This window comes from Squalius cephalus (assembly GCF_949319135.1).
Source record: "Squalius cephalus genome assembly, chromosome: 6".
NCBI lineage: Eukaryota > Metazoa > Chordata > Actinopteri > Cypriniformes > Leuciscidae > Squalius > Squalius cephalus.
Genome location: NC_137127.1, coordinates 4,372,669 through 4,384,774, shown reverse-complemented (window position 1 = coordinate 4,384,774; position 12,106 = coordinate 4,372,669). Strand labels below are relative to the sequence as shown.

The 12,106-nt window shown below is 36.8% G+C and overlaps 1 protein-coding gene across 2 annotated transcripts in view; it reads right to left on the bottom strand.

Moving 5' to 3' along the window:
* kcnab1a (potassium voltage-gated channel subfamily A regulatory beta subunit 1a) overlaps positions 1 to 11,831 on the bottom strand; it is a gene marked incomplete at its 5' end in the record, with an annotated part of 110,714 nt that extends 98,883 nt beyond the window's left edge. The window contains 2 exons of one of the 2 annotated variants that reach the window (XM_079873933.1): positions 10,955 to 11,044; positions 11,714 to 11,831. In XM_079873933.1, coding sequence (XP_079730059.1) covers positions 10,955 to 11,022 — 68 coding nt within the window. Of the gene's footprint in view, positions 1 to 2,533; positions 2,800 to 10,954; positions 11,045 to 11,713 lie in introns of those variants that run through there. The other variant, XM_079873930.1, reaches the window with a different exon arrangement.
* Positions 11,832 to 12,106: the final 275 nt, after the last annotated feature.

Sequence of the window (12,106 nt, the reverse complement as noted above, 5' to 3'; positions counted from 1 at the left end):
GAATGTGAAGAGAATAGCTCGGATAATCTGGTCTTAAAAGAAATGTTTGTATTTATATTGAAATCTCTTATGATTGCAGACTTTAATATGGAGAATTCTCAACTGGCTCTCATTGCGGTCTATGAGAAATAACTAGAATGTTAAAGGGATAGTTTTTCGATAGAAAGGAGACCCTTTCATTCATCTTCAAAACACAAATGAAGATATTTTTAATAAAATCTGAGCCAGATTTGTACTCTCCATTGACAGCAACTTCCACTTTGACGCTTCAAAAAGTTCATAAAAAGATCATAAAACGAATCCATATGAATTGAGCGGTTTAGTCCAAATTTTCTGAAGAGATTAGATTGCTTTATATGATGAACAGATTGAATTTAGGCTTTTTGAAGCATCAAAGTGGTAGTTGTGTCGCTGTCAAAGGAGGAAAGCTCTCAGATATCATTTAAAAGATCTTCATTTGTGTTTCGAAGATGAACGAAAGTCTCAGTGGTTTGGAACGGCATGAGGGTGAGTAATTACTGACAGAATTTCATTTTTGGGTGAACTATCCCTTTAAAGAGAACTCTTCTCCTGTGGGAAAAGTGTGATGTCAGCATGTGCACAGGTGAGAATGTGGGATATTCATGGATCTTGAGGGTCAAAGGCCTGAAACTGTAAGGATTGCTGTGTTGGCACGCTCAGGTTTCAACATAACTCATTATCACTCAGAAAGTAAGACAGAAAGGAGACGTGCACTAAGAATAGAGATCATGTTTATACATACTTTCGCATAGATTATCAAATTATGATTCACACAAACACGGGACAGCCGAGAATAACTGCAGAAAAGATCAGGGGTCTTCAAACCTTTTTCCGGTCAATGACCTCTTGTGAAGTAGACACTGAACAGGGATGACCTGCTATTATAATAATAAGTGTTGAGTTTAAAGCCTAGTCAATCATTTCATCTTTGTATTTCCATATTACTGTACACTGCTCTTCAAGATTTTGGGTACAGTACAATTTTCACTAAATTAAAAATGTTCACCAAAGCCACATTTATTTGATCAAAATACAGTAAAACAGTAATATTGTAAATTATTATTACAAAATAGTTTTCTAAGTGAATATATAGTAAAATGTAATTTATTATTATTACATATTACATAAATTACATATTATCTAATATGATGATTTGCTGCTCAATAAACATTTATTATTATAATCAATGTTGAAAACAGTTGCGCTGCTTCATGTTTGTGTGGAAACCATGATCCTTTTGTTTTTTCAGGATCTTTTGATGATTAGAAAGTTTATAATACAGCATTTATTTGAAATTATAAATGCCTTTGTTCAATTTAATGCATCCTTGCTGAATAAAAGTATTAATTTCTTTAAAACAAACATGCTGACCCCAAACATTTGAGTGGTGGTATATATGCTTTGTTACACTTATTTGGGAGGGTCAGTGAAGCATTTTCATAACTTTATCTTTGCCTGAAAAATGCATTTATATTGTATCTTTGTCTAATGCATATTTTCATTTTATTCACAAAAATTAGATCAAACAATAGTGCCCGACCGATTTGTTTTTAATTAACAAATATCAGTCAGCAACAGCTTATTAAAACACACATTCAGGTTTTCATTCATTTGTGCATCACTCACACACATCAGCAATAAACCCCCTCTGTGTTTGTTTTCTTACAATATTAGAGAGACCGATAAAGATTTTATGCATTACTTCCAATTTGGGAGGTTCAGCGAAGCATTTTCATAACTTTATCTTTGCTTGAAAAAATATATCATCTTTGTCTAATGCATATTTTCATTTTATTCACAAAAATGTGATCAAACAATAATTGCAGTGCCCGACCGATTTGTTTTTAATTAACAAATATCAGTCAGCAACAGCTTATTAAAATGTATGTACTAAAACACGATTCAGGTTTTCATTACTTTGTGCATCACTCACACAACAGCAATAAAAACTAGGGATATGTCGTTTCACAATATATCGCAATACAAAAACAAAAATGCAACAGCATGTATTGTGGATAGTGACAATGTGTATTGTGTATAATTCACCCAAAATTAACATTTTAGTGTCAGTACTACATTAAATTGCAACTGTATATATACAATGTTAAATATAATGTATAATAATGCAACGGGGGAATATTTGTGGGTCCTGATAATGTCAAATGTCTTAGTAAAAAGTGGCCTACGTTATTTTAAATATATCTGGTCAGTGACAGAGCGCAAGCATATTCGTCTAAAATAATTCTGTATTTTCAGAGTTTCCAGCATCAAGTCCAAGACTATTCATTTACACCCACCAAATTTAGCATTTTAATCAACAGTACATTTTTTGTTAACCTTTTATCACATGTCTTGGAGTATCGCAATAATATGAGGGTGAATAATCTGAATAATAATGTTTGTTTTCTTACAGTATGAAGAATCATGTGGAGAGAGACAGATAAAGATCTCACGTCTGACGCTATAAGCCCTAAACACGTCATTTGCCCTTCGCTCTGCGTTCAGGACTCACCGGTACGGCATGCCGGTCTCATACGCAACACTATCTTCTCTGGCCCGTCCACACAGCTTCAGGTACCAGCTGGTCTCCATCTCCCTGATGAGCAGCGCTCTCCTGACCCGCAGCAGCGCCGCCTGCCGGAGCTGGGCATGATCCCGGCTCTCCTGAGAGCTGCGGTGCCCGCGGTGCCCTGCCAGAGAAGCAGCCGACTGCCGGCGGTGCCTGGAGGGCTCCTCGGGGCCCCTGCGACCCACCGAACCACTGCGAGCCGCGATCATGGCCGGCAGGGCCCCGTCCCGTCTGTGGAGTCCGGGGGAGTCTGGCTTCAGGCTCAGTAAAACGGCCCAATTAAAGGAGGAGTAGATTCCTGACTCAATCACTCACTCACTCACTCTCGCTCTTCTTTTCCTTCTCTTTCTCTCTGTGTGTGTGTGTGTGTGTGTGTGTGTGTGTGTGTTTGATCTTTTCTCCAGCCTCTCTTATAACCTCCCTGCTTGCCGAGGATGAAACCGGATCTGGCTGAGCTCTTGGTCCGGCTGTAGGGCTGGGCAGGGCAGAAGATAAAGTCACCAAGCTTGGGTGTAAGTCAATGCTAGCTAATGTTACTAAAGATAATATGAAATCAAAATTGGAACTGTTAAAAAAAAAAAAATCTGTAAAAATTACGGTAAAAAAAAAAACAGCAGCTGTGTTTGCCAGAAATTTACCGTAAAAAAATGCGGTAGCAACATTTTAGGTTTCACAAACTTAACTTAAATTTACAGTGAAAATCTGTTATTTCAGTATCTGATATAATGTTAATTTACCCACTTATTGAAGTACTAATATCTGTTTCGTACCACTGTAATACACTGACAACCAACAATCACAGCAGCAACGAGAGTCACATGATCAATCAAAGCTCATCACAAGCAGCTTTTCCTTAAGAAAGTTAATACTATAAGCTTCACAGAGTCATTCACATACATTAAACACCATCATGCTAACACCATTTTTAAAATGCAATAAACATTAATTTAACAACATTACATGTAACATAAAACCCTAATGTACACAACTGATTAGAAAAAAACTAAGAAAAACTATGAAGAAACAGTTATTTCAACAAAAATACATCAAATGTGAAGTGTCACGCAGGGAATTGTGGGAATGTCAATTTACGTTTTTTCACTGTAAATTATACAATGACTTCCAAACTGTAAAAACTGTAACGGTATGTAAAATTGTTACTGTAAAATTACATTAAATGTACGGTTAGATCAATCACAGTTATTCACCGTATATAGTACGGAAACTTTAACCAATTAACAGTTTTCACTGTAGCATTTTACAGTCTTTGACCGTTAAAATCTCGATCATTTTTTACAGCTATTAGTCCATTTGTCCTGACACTATTAGATGAGCTGGACGATGACATCACTGTTTTCTCCAGAGCTGGTTTATAGTTGAATCTGATCTTTACACAGTTATTGAACGGGTCTCTGAACTGATTTCCCCTGAATAATGACGGTTTCCTATCGTCTTTTTAGATCTGTTTTACAGCAGACTGAACTCTGTTTGCTTCACTGAATCATTATTGTCCTGTTTCTCCATGTACAGCTGCTCTGAAGCAATCTGAGGTGTATAAAGCGCTAATAAAGGTGACTTAAAAAGGTAAGATTTAGATTTAAGTGTCATCTACCGTATATTCAAGTGAACTAATAGATGATTAATGAACATTTAGTGGAGAAAATGTACAGTCTGTCCAAACTCATTTTATTTAGAGATGGAGATTCTGACAATAACCATTAAAATAAAGAAATAAACCATTCAAATATGGTAAATTTATAAGATGCCGTGTACGACTTATATAAGAAATTAAATATGCCGTATATGGCCTACTTTCTCTTAAAAATGAATGAATAGTACAGAAAAATGCATGTGTGCCGTGACGAAAAAAAACAAAAACTTTTACATCTTAATTTATTCGTGTTTAACAATTTGTATTTAACAACTAGAAATAATGTGGGTCCTTTGGCTATAATTTTGTCAGCTTAAATATATCGGGTTCTTTTACTAATAACATTATATAATTTCTGAACTAATACTGATATATTTAGGCTCAGTCTGACTGTTCAGCTTTTTTTTTTGCTTTTTTTTTAAAGAAATTAACGCTTTTATTCAGCAAGAATGCATTAAATTGGTTAAAAATGCCAGTAAAGACATTAATAATGCTACTTAATATTCAAATTATGCTGTTTTGAAATTTCCATTCATAAAGGAATCCCGGGGAAATATGGTTTCCACAAAAAGCCAAAACAATCTCTGTTACTTTAATTTCCTATTATCACTGTAAAGCTGCTTTGAAACAGTCCATATTGTTAAATCGATATATAAATATTAAAATATTTATTTAAAAATATTCTGAAGCTGTACTGTTTTCCACATTGATATTAATAATCAGAAATGTTTATTGAGCAGCAAATCAGCATCAGAGTGATTTGTGAAGGATCATGTGACACTGAAGACTGGAGTAATGATGCTGAAAATTGAAAATAAATGCAGCCTTGGTGAGCATAAGAGACCTCAAACTTCAAACTTATGAATGGTGGTGTATATCACGCACCCCAAATTTTTGTCCAATAAAATGGTCTACAATAAGAACGTCCCATCCCAATAACACAACCTATATAGCATAAGCTGACCATAGGGCAAGCAATCCCTTCGATATGTCCCACAAGAGTGTCCTGCTTCAACGGGAAATATGTCAACAAAGAAAATTGCCATCATCAAGCCATTTCACAGGCTCTACTTTCACAGATCCCAACAATATCTCATAATCTCCTCTCAGAGTGAGTGACAGCGGCTCTGATGAAGCTCACACTCACCAAACAAACAACATTTCAAATGCTAACCTTTTTAAACACTGACTATCTATATTTAAACATAGATGTAATAGCCTTTGGGTCTTTGCACCATTTCTATCACGTCATGAGACCAGCAGTTTTGCTGGTACAGGTTTGGTGCTGTGACGATATCATTATCAGCCTCGCAACCTATTAACTTTCACACACACACACACACACACACACACACACACACACACACCTGAACATCTGCTTCCTTTAGAAAAAATAAAATGTATCATTAGCATGTTTTAAAAAAGCAATTAAATGCCTTTTAGGTTGTTAATGTGTAATCTGCCTGATAAATGCATGCTCCAGACAAGATTAATAAGGACATCATTCAACAAATTACTTGCTTGCTTCCTCAGAAAAGCGTCTTTCCCTGCCACCAAAATCAGCATAAAAATAAATCCTTCCTCAAAAAAAAAAAAGTTGTTCAAATTTTCCCTCAAGTACTTTAGAAACCTTATTTCACGCTTGAGTTGAGGAGTTTGAAAGCAACCTGAAAGTCTCTCACCTGAAGGACGTCCCAAGACAGGCTCTCTTAATCAATGTCAGCAAAGTGCCAGCATACGCGTGCCAATGGGCACCAAACAAGAGTGATCGATGTTCTCCGAGTCCATCAAAGCTCCTGTCAGAGGTGTGTCAAAGCTGATAACTCATTCAAGCAGAAAAACACTGAGCAAAAGTGCAAAAAATTAAGCGATGAGATGCGAGCAAGTTCCTAGCACAAAATGGCATGTTGTTCACAATAGCAAATATGATATTTACACACATTACACGCAATAAGCTCCAATATCACCTCAGGAATTAATGGGTAATCAAACATGAATTTTTAGAGTAACTCAATGCCGCTCTTTCAGATATTTTCCGCACCCCACAGGCCCTGATCTCACGGGTCACGTTTCCAAAGATGAGTGCTATTCTTAAGGCTTAATAATTGATACAGGTAACGTGTATCTGGTCTGGCTGATGAGTGGGGTTAAGAGTATATGCGTGTGGGGTTTTGGTTTGGGCAAAGTGGTTTGCGAGATGAAAAGTGAGAGCTAGCAGAAGGAGAAGCTGAAGAAACCAGAACCCCGTCGAGTGGACCTTGGGTGTGACGTGGAGGAGAAACCGGAGCACATTGGGTCAGTGTTTGGACCGAACGCTGTCACTCACATATCTCACGCTACGGGTGAGTGTGAAACAATATGCTGAAAATGTAAAGCTTAGACACTCATGCACAGGAACACTCATATGGGGGCAGAGGTGAAAGTATTTGTGACCAGTATCCAGACACTTACGTCTCCACACATCCATCAACAGAGGTCATGACCTCTGCACCCGGTGTCTCAGAGCTGACACTGACTACAGTTGCTGTGCCATTGCTCAAATTCTATCACAAAGCCTGTTACTATGACAGCAAACATAACATAGATCACAATTACACTCACACATGCAAACAAAACACAAACAGACAGCTCTGAAAATGCATATGGCCCTAGAGACCAATCTAAAAAAATATAACAATAAATCTACTTCAGCTCCATTCAGCTTCCACAATCACTTACACATCATTGCGGAAAATATATCTGTTACTTCTCATGAGGCTTTTTAAAGTGGCCCTTGAAATAGAGAGATGAGATATGTGATTCTATCATTCAGAGGAAGAGAGGTCGGATTTACGGCCTCTAGAGAATCATGGCTGGACAAACTGAGGAATCGGCTTCCCTTTAATACAGGAGCTGTGATTTGAATTTAATCATCAATATCTTAAAGGGGACATGACATGGATTTTTTATTTATTTTAAATTATGATGTTCACTTATTATAAATAAAGTTTTTGCACAAAAAAATAAATAAAATAAAATAAAATTATATATAAATATATATATTTATATTTTATTCACATGATATATATATATATATATATATATATATATATATATATATATATATATATATAAATATATATATAGTTAAAGTTTTCTGATGGTTCCAAAACAAAATCACCTAGCAAGTAGCAAATATACCTTAAAATCCCTGGTAATAACACCAAATTTGGCGCACACACACCAAGTCAAAACCAAATATTCCTGTATATCTACTATTTTCCATGATACCTCAATTGTTTGATTAACATTAATGAAACAGACAGCCTACATATTCAGACCTACTGTACCACACAGATCTAAAATAAATGTTAAACATCAGATGTTTTCCCCCAACAGTTAACCAAAAGTTCACATAAGACATAACAGTTAATGTTTGCATAAATACTTGCCAAGACAGACATTTTGAAATCCTGTAATTCTGTGTGTGTGTGTGTGTATCGGGATCGCATCTGAGGCGTCATTGTGCGCACGCGTCGGATCTGTCAGTCAGCGCGAGTACGATCGTTTTTCATGGACAAAGAAAAGGTTTCCTCTCAGAAAACGTTCAAATAAAGATACTTTTAATTGCTATTTGGAGCATTGGGATCGCTAGACGAGGGCTTAATGAACTAAGTTTTGTGAAAACCTCAAAATCTACATTTTTCACTTGTTTTGCCTGTAGCGCGAAATTATCCCATGCGCATTCAGACTCCTTTGGGTCACAGACACACACACACACACACACACATATATATATATATATATATATATATATGCAGAAAACTATTATAAATAGTCCCTCTGTCTGAAATGATCAGTTTTTAAGGCGCGCTCCTTTAAGGCTTGTCAGTAAATGTCCACTGTTATGATTGGCTAACGTCATTGGATAGGAAACCATATCAAGCACACTTGCTATTGCACGCAAGTAAGGCTGCATCCAAAATTGCATTCTTCCCTACTAAAAAAAAAGGAAAAATTAATCCGGATGACTAGATTAACCTACTACTAGATTCTGAATTGTGCATACGATGGACACTTTACTTTCCCATGAAGCCACAGGAGGGGATTTCTGAATCGCAGTGACGCTAGTAGGTCACATGATAATGACAATTGATACAAGATCTGCACAAGCCGACCTGATTTCGAGTCCCGCAGAGTTTGTTTACAAAACTACAATACTGTACGTACAATCCTGCACAGAACAGATGGCTACAGTATATGGTCTCATATCCTACTAAGTACTATATTAAAATATGTTTTTTATCCTGAGAGTAAATGCATCACTCTAGCATTGTGATGAATGGGAGAGGAAATTAAGCAATGCTGAGAGAGAAGAGAGAGTGAAATATAACAGGATAGAAGGAATGAAAGATCACGAGTGAGAAATAACTTGAGCCATGATTAAGAAAAATTTTCCAGACTGAAAATGGGGTGTTGTTGAAATCCATTTTCTTTCCATTGAACTTTCTGTGATTCGTCATCTGCTCTGAGACTAACACTTATGGTAGTTTGGCATTGAAATGACTGGTCGTGTTCTCCTCTTTAACACACTGTGCTTTCACCGTGTGAATGGGGGTCGAATAGGTCATTCAGTCTGATAATTCATCAAGCCAAATAATACTGAGTCACAGCCAGGAGAGCTTCAAACATAATTGCCTTGGTCCCAAGGGCTCTCATTCAGCCGAGTGATTTTATTTCAGTTGTGAAGGGTGAAGATTAAAATGAAAAAGGGTGTGATGACTGCCTCTTATCTAAAGGAGCCAAGGGAACGGCTTTATCTCTAGAGGATATGCAGAGCAGAAAAAACACAGCAGTTTCCCAAACTAGGCATCAGAGATAAAGAGAAGGAGCCAGGAATGAGATGTGCTGTCCTTCCACTCTAGAATGGTAAACAGATTCTTCTCAGCCACTGTGTGGCAAAGCTTTCCTGACAATCTGGTGTCTAATTACTCAGTATGCCATTCTAACCAGACACAACAGCTGTTCACAGGCTCCAGTTCTCTCCACACACACTTTTAGATTCATTCTGCAGCGTTTCACACAGGGTCCAAAGCTAACAAGGATTTGGGGCCAGATTTACCAACAGCTCGCTCCAGCGCAAACCCTCTTTTGGCGTTAAAAAAAAGCTACTGTCAAGATTTACTAAAGACACGCAGTGAAAAAATTTTTTTTTTTTATTTTATTATAAAATTATTACAGGGTTATTTTTGCGGCTGACCTTATTGCATATGCATTTGTTGGGAGGAGAGTATTTAAATGGATCATGCAAGGTGATTTACACTAGTCAATTTACAGGTATTTGCACCATTAGTTACCGCCTTAAAAAAGCATGTCTTAAACCAGATGCTAATTTGCGCTGTTCTTGGTAGATTGCGTTGGTCATTATGGAAATGATCCGGCTGAGTGTTCTTTAATTTGCGCACAGCTCATTGGCCACTAATGCAACAGCAACCAATCAGCTGCACTATATGTAGAAAATGATGTGATCGCTACCAAATGAGTTAAGGGCCTATCAGTCTGCGCCATCTAGAGTTTCATGCCAGAACTAGCTATTTTTCCATCGCTATGTCCCTTTAGGTTCCACATAATAAGCTAATATAGTGTTGCAGTTTCCTACACATTCACATGGTTTCAGTATAATCAGATGTATTTTAATGTGGACATGCTCTTTTTAAGTTATCCTAACATAATTCACTCATGTTCGCTTAATATTAGCCTGTTCTTTTAGCTTAGATGCATGCTTGAATCATGTTAATTATATGCAATCGAATCAAGTTATAACTTTTTGGTTTTTTGGTTTATGTTGTTACTTAAGGTTTTATTTCATTTTCAATAAAACAAAAAGCTTTATAGCCTTTATTTCATTACTTGAACCATGTGTCCTTTAAACTACCCTTAATGCCACTGCAATGTAGAATACATAGCTTAAAATATGACTCTTATTGAAATTACCAGCATGACTTTACCTATAATTGAATAAGAGACAAGAAACGTAACAGAGAAGTCTTAGGCTTATGCATACGATTAAGAGTGAATGTGTGCATTTTTTTTTATAAAAATATTATTTGCAAATAATTCACATACTTTACAATAAGATTTTATTTAACATTTTTCCCTTTATTTTCTATTTATGAAATGGTTACGGGATTGATTTACAAGTCAATATGTGATTCAAAAGCCGACGCTACAAGCTGATAAAGTGACAGTGTGTGTTTTACCCCTTTTTTTTCTTTCTCATATTTTTCTCCCATGTTTACTGTTGTCAGTGTGTTCGACAGCTTCAGTAATCTAATATGACGTGTTGCTGCTTTACATAAAAGTCTTTGTTCAGTCAGTTTGTCTCAAAGAGAGAGAAACGAGTGAAATGACTGCCATCCAACAGTCAAATCACATCACATCACTCCAGCAACAATGAGAGAAGAGCGAGTGAAGATGACCATCACTGGGCAGCTCCTCCTGCTGGTCACACACACACACTCTTTTAAACACTAATCTACCATGACAGCAGAGGAATGTAATTATCTGCTTTCTTGGGAAAAGCATCCCAAAAAGAAAATGTCCAAATGTTTCAGGAATGCATATTGCTATAATGCATCATAAAATGCATCATAACGTAGCTCTATGAGAGTTTGCTCAACAATATTCAGTCTTTATTGCAGCAGATGTTAGATCTGATCATGAGTTTTGCTCACCTGTAGGGCAATTTTGAACCTCTGCGACATCTGTCAGAGTCATCTGTCATATCTCGATCTGCCTCCATTTTATCTAGATATTTACTCCACCTGGAAAACATACAAATGCAACGCTCTAAGGAATAATGTAAGTCTCTCAGCAGTTCCTGTCAGCAGTTCAACGACAATCTGTTGATGCTGATTATCTCGGTAAAGTACTTGAGCTTGACGGATGGTTATTGAATGTATTCTTACCTATCATTATAAAATATAACAAAGGTGCCCTTTCGACTGGCTAATAAATTTTATTTATTTATATATTTTTGATCATCAGCTACAAAATAACATTTTTCATTAGTAAACTGTTCATCATATATAAACTATTTGATCAGCCAACCATTAAACGAGTGTGAAAGGGTTTAAAAAGGCTGTTACCTCGGATTTAAAATGAAAGAGTTTAGTGCATTGTGCAAAATGCATTTTTTTTTTAGACTGTGTGAAAAGATAATGAAAACTGTTTAGCAAGTATGTTTTAAAGTCCCCGACCACACACCTCAACCTTTTAGTTTTGTCCTCTTTTGGGAGGGTTCAGTAATCTGACAGACTGAGAAACCCTGCAGATTCACTGTGAACTGAAGGACAACCCCTGGCATGAAGCCCACCCTCCAAAATAGTAGCATGCGCATGCATCCCAACACTTCCCACTGGATTGCATCCATTATTAATCTCACCCCTTTAATGAGTTGCTCACAAAGACCTGATGAATTATTAAAATCATACCTTGACAGGCTTTATCACTGCTCAGTGTTTTCAGTGGTCAGTCCAGAGATGAATGGCCACTTGGCCTTTCTGTCAAGAGTCAAGACCTTATTTAAGCATTTTGTTTACACCACATCCGTAGTTACCCAGGCGCGCACACACACACACACACACACACACACACACATAGACTAAACAAGTCTTCCTCAGGCACGCTGGGCTATTCCTCACTGACGGTGTGTTGTTACACGTCCAATTATAGAAGAATATCATCACTCCACAAAGCATCTAGAGTGGCATCAAGTGAACTATGCAAACTCATTCTCTCTGACACACCACTGTAAATATTGTGCATCCAAGGATGCAACAATGGATTTTTTTTTTTTTTTTTTTTTTTGGTCTTTATTGATACAT